This window comes from Phocoena sinus, chromosome 18 (assembly GCF_008692025.1).
Source record: "Phocoena sinus isolate mPhoSin1 chromosome 18, mPhoSin1.pri, whole genome shotgun sequence".
Lineage (NCBI taxonomy): Eukaryota > Metazoa > Chordata > Mammalia > Artiodactyla > Phocoenidae > Phocoena > Phocoena sinus.
The window spans coordinates 24,762,800-24,779,529 of record NC_045780.1 but is presented as its reverse complement, the minus strand read 5'-3'; the positions used below and the strand labels follow the sequence as shown (position 1 = coordinate 24,779,529).

At 37.1% G+C, this 16,730-nt stretch overlaps 1 protein-coding gene across 1 annotated transcript in view; it reads right to left on the bottom strand.

Annotated features, from left to right (window-relative positions):
- The window catches only part of VWA8 (von Willebrand factor A domain containing 8), a 387,125-nt gene that overhangs the window by 341,755 nt on the left and 28,640 nt on the right, over positions 1 to 16,730 (bottom strand). Inside the window, exon 5 of the mRNA XM_032610892.1 lies at positions 6,992 to 7,069. Coding sequence (XP_032466783.1) covers positions 6,992 to 7,069 — 78 coding nt within the window. The remainder of the gene's footprint in view (positions 1 to 6,991; positions 7,070 to 16,730) is intronic.

Below are 16,730 nucleotides of genomic sequence, written 5' to 3'. Positions count from 1 at the left end.
TTCATTATCTCAATCAAATGGTCAGTGAATTAAATTTTACTTTGATGAGATAATACTGCTTTTGTGTGGTTTTTAGTTGAATTTTAGACTTCCACTTAAGAATACCTCTAGTCTATAGCTTCTGCCAGTTAGCAGGATTTCTACCATTCCATTAAATAGATGCTAAATATGAATATCAGGGATCATAGTTCAACACTGTGACTTTTATTTCTTCATTAGTAAAATACAATAGTGATGTTCAATGCTCTAAATAATAACTTTAATTAAGATAGAGATAAAATAAAACTGCCATGCTTCAACTATTTCAATAGTTTTCAATAATCCTTCACACTTTTAAATTCCAAAAGAGTTTTCTAACATCGCAGGACTTATTCTAAAGAAAGCCGCCAGAGATACTGTGGCAGACTATAAAAGAAAAATCAAACAGAAGTCAGGAAATCTGGGTTTTGTTACTAATTAATTAGTCTTCTGACCTCTTTCTTGTGATCCTACTTTCCCGGCTATAAAATGAGTTCCAGAGAGGATAATAATTGCTAAAGTTCCTTTCCTTAACAAAAGTCTATCATTTTATGTTTCATTTCAAAATATTAGATATCCAAGAGGCAAAAAGCTAAAATGAAGCATAAATACAGGAAGGAAAGTAATAGGGTATCAAACTTCAACAAAACACCATTTCCAAAATATTTTAACATATTTTTAAAAATAACTCTTAGCGAGAAAAAATCCACCAAAGTTCTCTCATGGCCAAAACCCATAATCTCTAATCAGTCATGTAATAGCAAGAATGAAGCCAAAGGACTGTAATTTTCCCATTCTGGTAATAGTCCCTGAGAGAGGGAGAAAACATTCAAAGAACTGTATTTGAACATAATACAGTAAATAGATGCATAAAAACATGTTATATTATGCAATACAATATATCTGTCTAATCAATGTGTAGCAACCAACACATAATACTTATGTGAATATGTGAGATTTTGGTTGAATTAGCTTGGCCACTTTTTCTATTTCAAGTTAACAAACGCCCAACAGTCTTTTTCTTACAAATGGCACAGTGGCTCGTAAGAAAGACTAGCAGAGGCAATATAACAATTTACTGTTGGGTAAAACATGCTATCATCCTCTTGATATATGGCAGGAACAATGATGAATGGAAAGCAGGCACAAACCATCCAACTGATTTCAGTATAAACTCTCTTCTGATATATTTCAAAGGGTAAGCTACTAATAATGAAACACAAAAGAAATGAAAACTTTTGATTACATAAGAGATGCATGCAAACAATAATAAAAATTGGAAGTATGTAAACCACAAAATGTTGAGGGCTTTTCTTTGTTTTTCTGGGGTTTTTTCGTGACAATTTATGGGAGTTTTGCTATATTTAGGAACAGATACCTTTTACACTCTGGGACTTGGTCTGAGCCAGCCACTGTATTGTTCCTCAGTCATTTGCAAAGTATGAGAATACATTCATTCAAAGCACATGCTTGTAAGTTTTTATATTGATATTATTGCTAGGATCCCTTGAATTCTTGAAGCTAGTACAGTCTTGTTAATTCTCTCACTGAATAAGAAGATCCTCAAAATGAGTAAGTATCTGTGATTATGACAAAGTACTTCAGCAGACCCCAGACAAGAGACTATGGCATCTTAGTTGTTAAAAGAAGGGATGGATAAGTGCTATCCCTTGTTGATAGCTATCAGGCAATGACCATGCTTCAGGTCTAGGTGAGACTGAAAAGGCCAACATTCTTTCCACACTGTAAATATGTTAAATTTGATCTCTTTAAACTGAAGTGTATTTGAAGAGCCTACCAACATTGGTGATCTGCAAACAACCTAATTGAGGGCAAATTCAAAATTAAATCTAGCTGAAATATATTCCAGATTCATTTTTTAGGGATAAGACTGAATGAAGATGACTGTTTTTAGCATATCTCTTAAGCAGAGTCACAGCAGCCTTTAGTAATCCCCATACTCAATAGTGTCACAGGCATGGGATAATGGAAGATGAAAAGGAACAAGAATCAGGAGACTGGGGAAATGGTTGTATCAGGAACTCATATGTATTCAGCACTTTGTGCCGGGCACTATCGTATATATTTCACATATGCTATTTGATTTAATCCTTACAATGTATCAGTGAGGTTAAAATGATCATCCCCATATAGTCAAGGAGACTCAGAACAGTCATATAACTACGGAAATTGACACATCTGAAAAGAAAGAAAGAAGGAAGGAAGGAGGGAAGGAGAGAGAAGGGAAGAAGGGAGGAAGAGAGAGAGAGGAAGGAAGGAAGGAAGGGAGGGAGGAAGGAAGGAAGAAAGAAGGAGGGAGGGAGGAAGAGAGGGAGAAAGAAAGGGAGGGAGGGAGGGAGGGAGGAAGGAAGGAAGGAAAGAAATTCATACATCTAGAAAGTAGTACAGTCAAAATTTTAAACATAATTTCCCCCCACCAAGTAGTTGTTTCCCTACAGAACTCAAACTATATAACACTTTTCTTATTGTCTATCAAGAGCAGATATTATTCTTCACATCTGAAGTTTATTATAAAAAGTTAGCTACATTCATAATGAGAAAAGACCCAGAAATCAGGAAAAATGAGTGGTTTTTTTTTTAAATTATCACATACCTATGCCATGTAAGATGTTATAGATCTATTTTGTTAATTTTTCTCTAAACAAGTATAACAACTTGTTAAAGAATTAAGCCATTAGTCTCACCCCTAGAAAAGAAAACCTGTCTATTAAAATAATATGATTAGGCATGACCATTAAATAATGAACATCAAAAATAAATATTCCTGACTCCCACTTCTAGTTAGGATGGTGAGAATTGCAAGAGAATTTCACTTCCAACATAACAACCAGGACAAACCCGTTAATCTACAAAAATCACAGTTTTTTAAAATCCATCATACAGCTAAGGATACAAAGAAATCTAAATGAACTAGATTATAGAAAGTAATGAGCCCTTTCAAGGAGAGAAGAGACCCACAGCTAACTTTCATCCCTGGTAGAATGGCAAGAGGAGGAAGAATCTGCCATAGATGTGTCAGGGTAAACAAGCTGAACTTTTAACAAACCTATAATGGCCATACATGGGCTGGCATGATGAGAAGCCCCAGCAACAGAGAAAATCTGCACCTACCACCAACTCTTTCCCATTCACGTATTCAAGCATGAGAGATGAAAAATAAAAAGGAAAACTAGGGACTTCCCTAGCAGCCCGGTAGTTAAGACTCCATGCTTTCACTGCAGCGGGCATGGGTTCCATCCCCAGTGGAGGAACTAAGATTCTGCATGCGGGGCAGCGTGGCCAAAAAATTAGAAAAAAAAAAAGGAAAACCAAATGGACATGGTAGAAATGAAATATATTAACCAAAATGAATGAATCATCAGATGGGACTAAGACTGAACATACAAAACAGAAGAGAGGATCAGTTAACTTAGTTATGGACAAGAAGTTGATGACAAAACTGATGACAGTTATTAACCCACAGATTCAAGAAGCTTAGAGAAACACAACAAAGATAAATTCAAAGTAAACCGTACCTTGGTACATCAAGCCAAACTTCTGGTGAAAAATAAAAAATAATAAAAGAATCTTAAATGCAGATACAGAAAACAGACAAGTTACAAACAGGCAAAAAACAAAAATTATAGCTGACTTTTTATTAGAAACAATAGAAACCATAAGACAATAAAATGATGTCTTTAAAGTACTAAAAGAAAAAACAATGGCATTCCATATCCAACAATAACAAAAATAATGCTTTGAAAATGAAAGCAAAATAAACACAATTTAAGACAGACAACAGATGAGAGAATGCATATCTAGCAAACATACTAAAAGAAATGCTAAAAGAAACTCTTCTTGCTAAAGGGAAATGCTTTCAGATGATGTATGCCTGAATCTGCAGAAAGGAATAAAAAGCAGTATAAAGCATTAAAATATGGATAAATATTAAAAGCTTCTAAAACTATCTTCATTTTATATCTATATATTTATTTTATTTAAAATTCTATTATTGCTTAAAGCAAAAATAACTATAAATGTCACTGTTTTAGCAAAAATGACAATAAATATCATAGTGTTTTAGCATATATGGAATTAAAATATATGTTGACAATAGTATAAAGGGTATGTGATGTAAATGAAAGTATAGTATATATAGCTCAACAAACATCAGGTAGGAAAACTCATAGAGACCACATTCAGATACGTCATAGTCAAATTATCAAAAGACAAAGACAAGGAGAAAATATCTTGATAGCAGAAAGAAAGGTGATTCATCATGTAGAGGGGATCCTTAGTAAAATTAATAACTTACTTCTCATCAGAAACTATGGAGGCCAGAGGCAGTAAGATGACATATTCAAAGTGCAGAAAAGAAAAAAATGTCAACCAAGAATTGTTCAAACAATAAAGGTGAAATTAAGAAATTTCCAGACAAATAAAAACTGAGAATTCATCTCTAGCAGATCTGCCCTATAAAAAATACTAAAGAGTGTCCTTGTTTCAGGCCGAAATAAAAGCACACTAGACAGTAACTCAAATCCACACAATAGCATTCCAGTAAAGGTAACTGGAATATAAGTAAATGTAAAAAATATATGTAAAAAATATATGTAAATGTAAAAATAATATAAACATATTTTTGTTTGTAACTCTTTTCTTCTATCTGATTTAAAATACAATTTCATAAAATGATAATTATAAAATTGTGTCACTAGATTTTTAATATATAAAGCTATAATTTGTATGACAATAATAGTACAAAGAAAGTAGAAGGGAACAGAGCTATACTGGAACAAAGTTTTTATATACTATTGAAATTAAGTTAGTGTTAATATGAACAAGTTTGTTTTAAGTTAAACTGTTAATTATAACCCCTAGAGTTACCACTAAGAAAATAACTCAGGGGACTTCCCTGGCGGTCCAGTGGTTAAGACGCTGCACTTCCACTGCAGGGGGCATGGGTTCGATTCCTGGTCGGGGAACCAAGATCCTGCATGCGCATGGCATGGCCAAAAAAAAAAAAAAAAAAAGCCAACAACAAAAAAAAAACCTCAAAAAAAAATACAGTAAAAGAAAAGTGGGACAGAGTGGAGAGGACAGATCGCAGAGCCATTTAGGAGGTAGAGTCAATGGAAATTTGTACTGGATAAAAGTGAGATATTCTCCCTCAAGGAGTGCATTGTCTACTGAAAGAATCTGAAGAGTGAACAAAAAAATTATTTTATATTGTGCCCAATGACTAGAACATAGAACAGGGGAAGTACAGAGACAGGAGATGAGGCTGAGACTAGATCATGAAAGGTAAGGATTGACCTTTGTTCCTAAGGTATTAGATTGCTTTAAGGAATTTTGAGAAAAGAATTGACATGATTTTGAGCAAAGAAGTGATTGTGAGTCATTAGAGAAATTCAAATCAAAACAATAATGAGATACCACTTTATACCCATGAAGATGGCTACAATAAAAAGGACAGACAATAATAAGTGTTGAAGATATTGAGAAACTGGAACCCTCGTACATTGCTTGTGGGAATGTAAAATGGTACAGCCTCTTTGGAAAACACTTTGATAATTCCTGGAAATGTTAAACAGAGTTACCATATAACCTAGCAATTCTACTCCTAGGCACATATCCAAGAAAACTGAAAACATATGTCTGTATAAAAACTTGTATATGAACATTTATAGCAGTATTATTCATAATATCCCAAAACTGATGAATGAATAAACAAAAAGTGGTATATCCATACAACTGACCACTACTTAGCCATAAAAAGGAATGAAGCACTGATACATGCTACAACGTGAATGAAACTTGGAAACATTCTAAGTAAAATAAGCCAAACACAAAGGCCACATATTATATGATCCCATTTATATGAAATGTTAAGAATAGGCAAATCCAAAGAAACAGAAAGTATATTAATGATTGCCAAAGGCTAGAGGGGCAGCAGGGGGAAGAGGAGGAGGAGGAAACCGGGAGTGACTGTTAATGAGTATGAGGTTTCTTTTTGACTTGATGAAAAATGGTCTAAAGTTAGATAGTGGCATGGTTGCACAACTCCGTGAATATGCTAAAAACCACTGAGTTGTACACTTTAAAAAGGTGAATTTTATGGTATATGAATTGTATTTCAATAGAGCTGTTATAAAAACAAAAAACCATGATGAGTTACCATTTCACACCTTGTAGAATGAGTAAAATCTAGAAGACTAGAAATACCAAGGATGGCAAGGTTGGCAAGGATGTGGAATACTGCTGTTGGTCAAAGGGTAAAATAGTACAAACTACTGTGGAGAACTTTTTGGCAGTGTTTAGTAAAGTTAAACAGGCATCCACCCTATGACACATCACTTCTGGTTATTTATTTAAGATAAGTGAAAACTTATGACTACAAGACCTCTACAGGAATGTTCACAGTACCTTTTTCATAAAAGTCCAAGAATGGAAACCATCCAACTGTCCATCAACAAAGAACAAATAAATTATGGTATATTTATACAATGGAATATTACTCAACAGTTAAAAGCAAGCTGATTGGTACAGGAATATGGATGAACCTCAAAATTATTCTCGGTGGAAAGAAACCAAATACACACACACAAAAAAAAACTATACTATGTGATTCTATTTATAGAAGGCTGAAGAACAAATTAGATTAGCAAAACTAATCTACCAATGGTAGAAAATAGAACAGTGGCTTCCAGAGCAGGAGAGCAGGAGAGCAGGGAAGGGGCACAAGAGAACATTCAGAGGTGATGAAAGCAGTCTTGGTGGTTATACACATTTATAAAATTGTCAAAATTAATCAAAAGGAATACTTAAGATCTGTGCATTTTATTAAGTATAAATTTTATTTCAGTTGAAACAGAAACAGCAATATAATGGAAAAATAAATATTTTACTGAAATATTCATGGATGAAGTGATACAAAGTGATAAATTCCATAAAATAAATGATTAGTTCTTACAGTAGTTCTGTGGCACAAGTTCCGGGCTCTTAGGCGTTTTCAACTTGTAAGATACATCTCCAATATTAACTGTATCACCTAAAAAGAGAATACAGAAACACAACCATTACAAGAGACAAGAAAACACACACTACGGCTTTTGCAAACAGTGATTCTCCTGACCTACAGAGAGGGATGTGTGTACCACAGATCTGTCTGTGTTGGGCATCCACAGAAACACCTATCTATGTCAGGCACTGTGCTGTACAATTAGTATCCATAGTATAAGTTATATATATAAAGAAGAAGTGTCGGTGAAATTCACTTTTTAAATGCTATTTTAGCAAAAAAAGGTGAAATACTATAAAATATATTAACCAGCTTTATTTTCTCATTAATAGCAATACTGATAAAGTCAACAATACAGAAGGATGCACTTTTGTTTAAGATCGTCCAAAGCACCCATAAGGTGGTATCTTTAACATGTATTTGCAACCTTTTTACATCTTTATAGGTTCTTATTTTACTACATACAACTTCAAGTTCTCTAGCAACATAACTCCCAAATTCAACATTTCTAGGTACATGAAAAGAGCAAAGCCCCAGTGGCATATATGCCAAGAACTCCTACATGAAACAAGCAAAACAGAGCAAAAGCTCTCAGTCACTTCTACATGGTTCTAAGTTTTTAAAGTAACATTAATTTCTGGTTGATCTTCTAAAGTGCAGGAGTGAACCAAACAATCTCTGCTTTGCTCTCTCCAACAGCAAAATAGACATATTGATCCCATCTGCAACTGGAACTTCACTTGCAAAGGGCTCAAAAACACTTAGAAAAGTAGCTGTGTAAAACACATCTTTCAACACTGCCAGTTTTGAGCTAGTGAGGTATCCTGGAGAATAGAGGCCTTAAATCATGGTACTAACAACAGCCAACACTTGTTGAATGATTACTATCTTCTAAGTCCTTTACACATTCCCCAAATATGTGAGACAGAGACTTTATAAATGAGGAAATTTGTAAATCTATGGAAAAAAAAAGTTTTTATAGATGAGAAATATATTACAGGTATGTGGTAAATTAAGAGATAAGTAGAAACACTGTGCAAAACACAGGTATAATTTCTAATACAGAATGCACATACATTTAGAGTGTGAATCAAAGGTATTTTCCCTCTGAATTAGTCTAGACATCAGCTAACACTTACTGAGTACCAACTATTTGGCAAATACTATTATAGACATATTTGTTTATGTTATTTCATTTAATCTTGACTCTAAGTAACCATGGTTCCTGTGAGCTATTTCACAGAACTACTGTAACAGAAACTCCATCTCAAACTAGGTTAGTATGAGGACATTGGGGGTTTTGTTACAGTGGTTCTATGAAATACCTCACAGGAAGCGTGAACCCATCATGAAGAGACCTAGGCTCAGAAACTAGTCCACAATATGTTAGGGAAGGCAACAGAAGCACAGTCAAAGTCACACCCCAGGATAAACTCACTGAGATACCACCCCAGGCACCATTAGATCCATACTGTGGGACAACACAGTCAGAGGACAACTTTTTCCCCCACTTTTATTTTGATATTTCTCAAAACCTGTAGGAAAATTGGAAAAACACTACCTTAAGATGCAAAAGTCATGATTCTTCATCCTTAAAGTCTTCAGATATATCTTCTAATAAAAAGGACACTGACATAAATAAACTGTTCCTGCAGCCTTTGCACAACTCCCTCATGACTCGCAGTCATGGGCAGGAACATTGATTGGCCAAGGCTACGTCATTAGCCACAGCTTGGCTGCCAGGGTACAGGTAGCAGGAAGAGTTTACCCACCATGATATCTGGAGTGGAGTCAGAGCCCCGCGTCCAATCAGCGACTCACTCCACAGGGATTCCATATCTCTCCCCTCTCCCCCTCCCCTCTCTCCCTCCCCCTCCCTCCTCCCCCCCCCCCCCCCCCCCCCCCCCCCCCCGCCCTCTCTCTCCTGCCCTCTCACCTCGTTGCTTTTCCTCCTACCTCATTATGACTCAAGTCTTCTTTGCCTTTTTCTTCCTATCCGCCTCAACTTCCGATCACTGGGTGCGGAGGCCCGGTTCTAGCCTCTTTCTTTTCTATCTATAACCTCTCCTTGATGAGCTCATCTAGCCTTATGAAACTAATATATTGCTTGCTCCCAAATTTATATCTTTAATCCAGACCACAGAACTCGAAGCATGGATACCAACAGACTCTGAGGCGCCTAATAGTCGGCTTCATTTGACATATTCAAAACTGAACTTCTGGGCTTCCCTGGTGGCGCAGTGGTTGAGAGTCCGCCTGCCGATGCAGGGGAACACGGGTTCATGCCCCGGTCTGGGAAGATCCCACATGCCGCGGAGCGGCCGGGCCCGTGAGCCATGGCCGCTGAGCCTGCGCGTCCGGAGCCTGTGCTCCGCAACGGGAGAGGCCACAACAATGAGAGGCCCGCGTACAGCAAAAAAAAAAAAACTGAACTTTCTGATCTGTGTGTGTTCCACACACAGTATTCCCCAATTCTACTAATGGCAACTTAATCCTTCCAGCTACTCACACCAGAAATCTTGCAGCCATTCTTAACTTTCTCTCCCACCCCCCATCAGAAAATTGTAGTGACTCTGTCATTAATATATATGTAGTATTGCCCACATCTCTCTACATCCTCTACCACCACAATGCTGACCCAAGCCAGGTAGGGGTTTACTACTTAAATTCATTTTCTCATTTAAACAGCATTACCTCTCACTCCCTTACAGATCTCCTGTCATCAACCCTGGCACCCTACAGTTAATTCTCAACAGAGCAGCCACAGTGATCATAAGAAAATAGGAATCAAGTAATGCCAGTCCTCTGCTCAACCCCCATCTTTACAGTGGCCTAAAGGCTATTTCTGATCTGGCACCACATTTCCCTTCTGAGCTTATCTCCTACTGGTGTCCTCCTCACTTATTCTACTCCAGCCACGTGGGTCTCTTCGCTACTCCTCGAGCATGTCAGACATATATTCATTTCAGGCTTTTGCACTGGATTTTCCTACTAACTGAAATGCTTTTCCTAAATATATCCATTATCAATCAGGGGCCCAGCAAGAAACTGGTAGTCCATTCAAAATGAATAACTGAGGAGAGAATAATAAAGGAACCATTTATGAAGGTATGGGCAGAGTTTGGGAAAACCAGCAAGGACGGTGCAGTACCCTGGGACTAGCAATAACAGAAAGCCATTACCACCACTGACCCAAGCCTGAAGGGGCCAGGGGAGAGCAAGGAGAGAGAGTGAGTGTATTTAGAATAACTCCTGAAAGGAGCTGTGACCCTTTGTGGGGGAACACAGCAAACCTAAGGTGGTGACTGGCAAAAGGGAGCTGGGGAATAAACATGAAGCAAAAAACTGACAGAACTGAAAGGAGGAAGAGAAAAAATTCAAAATCATATCTGCATATTTTACTATATTTCTCTTAGTAAGTGATGGAAGAGCAGAAAAAAAAAGAAGGTTATAGAAATAAAACAATCAGTTCTTGGCCTTTTGGCTAAGACCAAGTGTAGAATTAAAGATCTGAAAACCTTATTAACCACTTAACCTAAATGACCTTTATAGAACACTACACCCAACAATGGCAGAATGCATATTCTTTTTAAATGTACATGAAACATTCATCAAACTAGATCTTCGGCTGCACCATAATGTAAGTCTTAATAAATTTCAAAGGACTAAAACCATACAAAGTATGCTTTCTGATCAAATGGAATTCAACTAGAACTTAGCACCAAAAAGATAACTGGCAAATCTCTAAACATTTGGAAATCAAGAAACAGGCTTCCAAAAAACCCAAGAAGAAATCACAATGGAAACTGGACTCATTAAGAAACAGGGCAGTGATCAATTAGCCATTTGTAGGCAAAGAGGAAAAAGACATTCATAGGGGTTAGACATTTGCCCTCCCTGCCTCAAAATGCTTATGTTCTTGGCCATCCGCTGTTACCATGCTACACTTGACTAGTCATCTAATCCATACCCATAGCCCACATCTGACCTCTGTACAATTAAAGTCTTATATGTCTACTTTGGCTCAGATCTCTCTCCCGAGTTCAATACCTCTCAGTAGCCTGTTGGACACTTTACTTTGGTATTCCAGAGGCACCTCAAATTTAACATGAGAAACTCTATATTCTCTGTGTGTGTTGTCCAACCAGCTCTACTTCTTGTATTCTTATCTCAGGAACTGATGCTTTATCCCCTGACCTAGAAGCCCTTCCACATCTCTCACACTTTTCCTTCACACAAGTACTCCCTCAGATATCTTCATCTCCCCACTGAATCTACCCTAACTTTCCCTTTTGCACCATCTCCACCTCACTCAAGAATTGATCACCTCCATTCCTGTCCTTCTGCACAGTATCTGGCTCATCCTTCTGTAATAGCATTTCTCACACTGTACAATTATTGATTATGGCTCCTTTACATAAGAGTCTTTAAATTAGGGTACACAAGACTTTCCAAGGGGACAGAGCATGGCAGTCTGAAGGGGATCAGTTTTCAGATCTCCACTTCCATGTGTTCTTCCCTAAAATTGACCTGACTGAGAATGGCCCTACAGGCTCTCCATCCCCACGGGTCTTTCAGGAGCCCTTCTCTCACTTAGTTTACTACTATAGTGAATGGTGCGTTGCTCCAGGAGACCAAACAAAGGGGCATATTTAATTATGGTTGAAGGAGAAGCCTGCTTTCAAAAGTATTCAAATCAACATAAACCTGCCTAGGAATACTCTTTCCATCTCATATAGTTCTACTAAAAGTGAAGAGTAGCTTTAGAACTGACCAGAGTAGTTTGACCTGTGTTGGCCTGTGTCAGATACAGTATATTGCAGAGTGAGGAAGTGTGAGTGAGTACTGTCAAATAATCCAAGATGGGAGAGCTTAGAGAGCAAAGCAAAAAAGCTTCGAAAACTGGCTTTCACAACCTTAAAGGTAAGCTACTTTTTTCAGCTTTTCTCAATTCTTATCTTGAGAACATGCTATTCATAGAAAAAAAAAAAAAAGGCACCTCTGAACATCCGAAGCAGTACACATTATTAATGCTGATTCATTTTTTTTTTTTTTTTTTTTTTTTTTTTTGCGGTACGCGGGCCTCTCACCGCTGTGGCCTCGCCCGTTGCAGAGCACAGGCTCCGGACGCGCAGGCTCAGCGGCCATGGCTCACGGGCCCAGCCACTCCGCGGCACATGGGATCTTCCCGTACCGGGGCACGAACCCGTGTCCCCTGCATCGGCAGGCGGACTCTCAACCACTGCGCCACCAGGGAAGCCCCTGATTCATTTTAATGTAACTGAAATAGGTTTCAGCACTACCAAATTTTTCACAATACACTGGATAAAAAGAACAGAGAAAACTTTTAAATGTTTCAGATCAGATGTGTATCTTTTCGAAAAGGTACACAAAAAGTTATTCTCAAACATCATCATGAATTATTCATTCCAATATAGTCATTCCTCATCTTATAAAATGCTATTTTCTAAACTCTTATAATGAAAAGGTTATATACTAGCTTCTGAACCAAATAGTGTTCTGTTCCACTAAATACAAAGTCAAAGATTGATCATGAGGTCTAAAGAAATGGATGAATTTATTACTGATTGTTATACATGATTTCTATTTAATTGTTCTCTAAGGCCCATAAACAAAGTTCATTACACATTTAATAAAAAAAAATCATGACTTCTGCCACAGTCCTCTTTACTAAATAATTTTAACCATATTACTTTACTATACATTAAGAGCAAAACTATATTATCATATATTATGAAATAAATAACTTAAATATGTAACCAAGAGATTCCTTTATTCTTGGCTTTACTGCCTTTAGTAATCTAGCCTTCAAATGTGTCCCACAATTTATTTTTCAGTGGTTTTTATAACATTTCTTAAAATATACATTAACACATTCATTTGAATTGAAAGGGGAAAATACTTTTTCTGTCAGAAAGTCTAATTTGGCTGAATTGGATTTGACAGTACAGACTACCTTTGTTAATTATGAAAACTAAGAATTTGACAGAAAGTATTTAAACATGTGATAAAGTAAAAGCGTTTTCTCCAAAAAAATATTGTGTTGGCAAAGATATGTCGAATGAAAGTTTTATTTTAACATCTCTTTCTGAGTACATTAGAATAAAAAAGCAGCCTCTACGTGAGAAAAATAACCATAGCCATTTGATAAATTTTCGTGAAGCCTTTTTAGTGAACTTCCCAGATATTGAGGCGGAATGATTCTATTGGCTGGGTCAGTGACTTTACTTGCAAGTCAAGTGGTTTCCAATTCTTTGCCATGAACAAAATGAAAAGGCTATAATCAAGTTGCCAGTTTATAGATCATTAAAAATATCATTTTTGATAATAAATCAACATATTTTTGACTTAGAAAAGTCTGCAAAAAATTGAGTGATATTGCTATATCAAAATTCTTTATATTCCAGCAATAAAATTAGGGAATATTCATTACAGTAATTTATAGTCAACTGGGAAAAAGTGCTTCTCATGTTATTAATAGGTATGTTTCCACAAAATTTTAGTTTTTAAGAAAATTTGAAACATATTGATGTTCTTTTGAACAATTGTGCTCTAATAATTATAATGATAGAAACATTTTAACATTTAGACATTTTTCATTGCAGAAAAATATGATAAAGATAAAACTTTCAAGAATAAGAATATATTAAGATAAAAATTATGAGGAGTAAGTGTAATTGCAATACAAATCAAGGAAATAAAGAAATAACATACACTTTCTGACAGTTAAAGATGAGCTTTTTATCTATTTTCAAAAAGAGGTGGTAGCTAACAAATCACTAGGATATTCTGATTCCATTTGTGAACCAAAATACTGCCTGCCATATCAGTAAACAAAGGACATTACAGCCACCCCGAAGGTGAGCCCTGAGGGAGCTCAGGATAAAAACAAAATGCCCTCCCGGACAGTGCACCCTGAAGAGACTTGGGATAAGAAAGCACAGGGTACTGGCCCTAAATATCTGAAGTGCATTTCAAAGGAATGATTTCAAATGAGCCCAGACTTTGTATCTTCTCATGCATAGAAAAGCGCTAAATTCCTTAACTTGAGACATCTGATTTTCTTTAATTAACAGTAATCTTTTGATGTTCCAACTACCTGGTCTTTATTGAAAAAACTATACATCCTGGGTCCCCCCTTGCCTCTTCGATGAAGCAGTCCCGGGTTATCTGAGATCCTGTGTTCCAGGCTTGAAGTCTTCAAACTGTCCACCGAATTAAACATAACTCAACTTCTAGGTTGTAACATTTTTTTCAGTCGACGGTTTTGGCAACCAATTACAAAGGGACCCAGAGCATACTTCTCTCCTTTGCCTAAACTCTACAAGGATCCAGAACCTTGATACCAGAAGAGGCCTCTTGTGCCCATCCGACCTCCTCAGAGTCCAAACAAATCTGGGTCTCTCCTGGCTCTAGGATCTCCTGTTAACAGCTGATGATCCTGAGTTTCATTTGGCGGTGTCTAACAGGTACCTGGCTTCCCAACTGAAAGACATTAGGGAGTGACCCCCCCCCCCCAATCTAAAGCTATTAGGGTAACAGGGAAGAGGCCAAATCTGACTATATGTTGAATCTATTTCTTCTACTTTAAACCTTTGCTTTCCGCTGCCTTTCTTCACTAAAAGGATGCTGTCTATACACAATGGACTGCCTCAGGGAACCCTGCCCCTCTGCCGGAATGTTAAACCAAAGTGCCTTTGTACATCCTGACCCTGTCCACCTGCGGATGGCTGCAAGAAAGAAGAAATTAACACATCCCCTCCACAAGGCTGGCCATTCCATGGGACAGTTGCAAATCTTATGGCCTTTTTACATTATTTCCTCATCTCCTCCCCCTCTCTGTTCTATAAAAAAAAACCGGCATCCAAACTCTGATAAGATGGTTTTTTCGGAGACATTAGTCTGCCATCTTCTCGGCTCTGCCGGCTTTTCTGAATAAAGTCGTTATTCCTTGCCTCAACACCTGTCTCCGATTTATTGGCCTGTCATGCAGCGAGCAGAGTGAGCTTGGACTCAGTAACATTAGGGGAGCCTGGTTGAAAAACACTGGGAGACCCCCCTAATTGGAAGACATTAGGGGAAACCTGGGATTTGCTCAGTAAAGGAAACCAAGAAGTCTGAGCTGAGAGGGTGGGGAGGAGGCTGACCTGACATCTTTAAAGGGGCACCAGAAAGCCAACCTCCAACTAATATGTCAGCCAGATCATACTTGCAAGTACCTAAATTATACTAAAAGAGATCTCAACCTTAAATGGCCAAGTTGGGCTAATTTGTGTGTGTGTGTGTGTGTGTGTGTGTGTGTGTGTGTGTGTATGCAGTTAATTTAAAAAGTTTGACAAAATATCTTCTCAGAATTCTGACCTTAAACAAAAAGCCTTGTAGAGGGAACTGGTATTTCTCTTCCTGTGTCTTTGAGATGTCCATCAAATTTAAACATGTAATTAAAGCTAATTGAAATAATAACGTAAACATTTCAGTATACAGTAGGAAAGTAGAATGTGTGTTTTTCTGTAAAGAAGATATTAGAAATGGAATTGCATTTTATTAAGGGAAAAGAAAGTAAGCTTATCTTAGAGCTGGTTCTTTCTGGATGGAAAAAAATAAGGGACAAACTAATATGGATACAGAAAGTAATGGAAGGTTTGTGGATGGTCAGGATTGGCTAGGTTTAGATTAAAGTTAATTAAGTAAGTGAATTTTGTTGTTAAAAGTAAGCTGGTGAAACACTAGATTTAATTTTCTCTCTCCAAATTCTTGATGGTTTATTGCAACCAGATTACAACTAGTTACACTAATCATTGTTTTAATTTGTTCTTTGTTTCTAAACTGTTTATGCTTTGTGTCTCCCTGCTGCACTATGACTGCCAACATTACCAGTTGTATTACTTACATCCTGTCTATTTTATAAAATTCTTGTCTCTTACATTACCCAATGTGTAACCAGGCCTCCAACAAAATTGATAATGGCTAAACATCTTGAGGAATTAGATCACATTTATAACTCTACATAGAATAATTGTAATAGTGTAATTCTAGGTATGGGAAGAAGCAACAAGAGAAAGTATCTCCTGGATCATAACAGACTAGTAAGACAGAGGATCCAGAGAATTTTAAATTATCAACAGGGCCTAATCCAGAAAGTAGCACCTGGAGCTGCGTATCAACAAGAATCTTTGCCTGACCTAGGAAGGAGAATTCCTAGCAACATGGGAAAAAACTGGTCATGAAATGTCTTCCAAACATTGGTCAAATTTGGACCAGAGAGACCATGAACTAAAATACTGGCTGCCACAATTTGTATGGAAACACAAAAGACCCCGAATAGCCAAAGCAATCTTGAGAATGAAAAACGGAGCTGGAGGAATCAGGCTCCCTGACTTCAGACTATACTGCAAAGCTACAGTAATCAAGACAGTATGGTACTGACACAAGAAACAGAAAGACAGATCAATGGAACAGGATAGAAAGCCCAAAGATAACCCACACATATATGGTCACCTTATCTTTGATAAAGGAGGCAGGAATATACAGTGGAGAAAGGACAGCCTCTTCAATAAGTGCTGCTGGGAAAACTGGACAGCTACATGTAAAAGTATGAGATTAGATCACTCCCTAACACCATACACAAAAATAAGCTCAAAATGGATTAAAAGACCTAAATGTAAGGCCA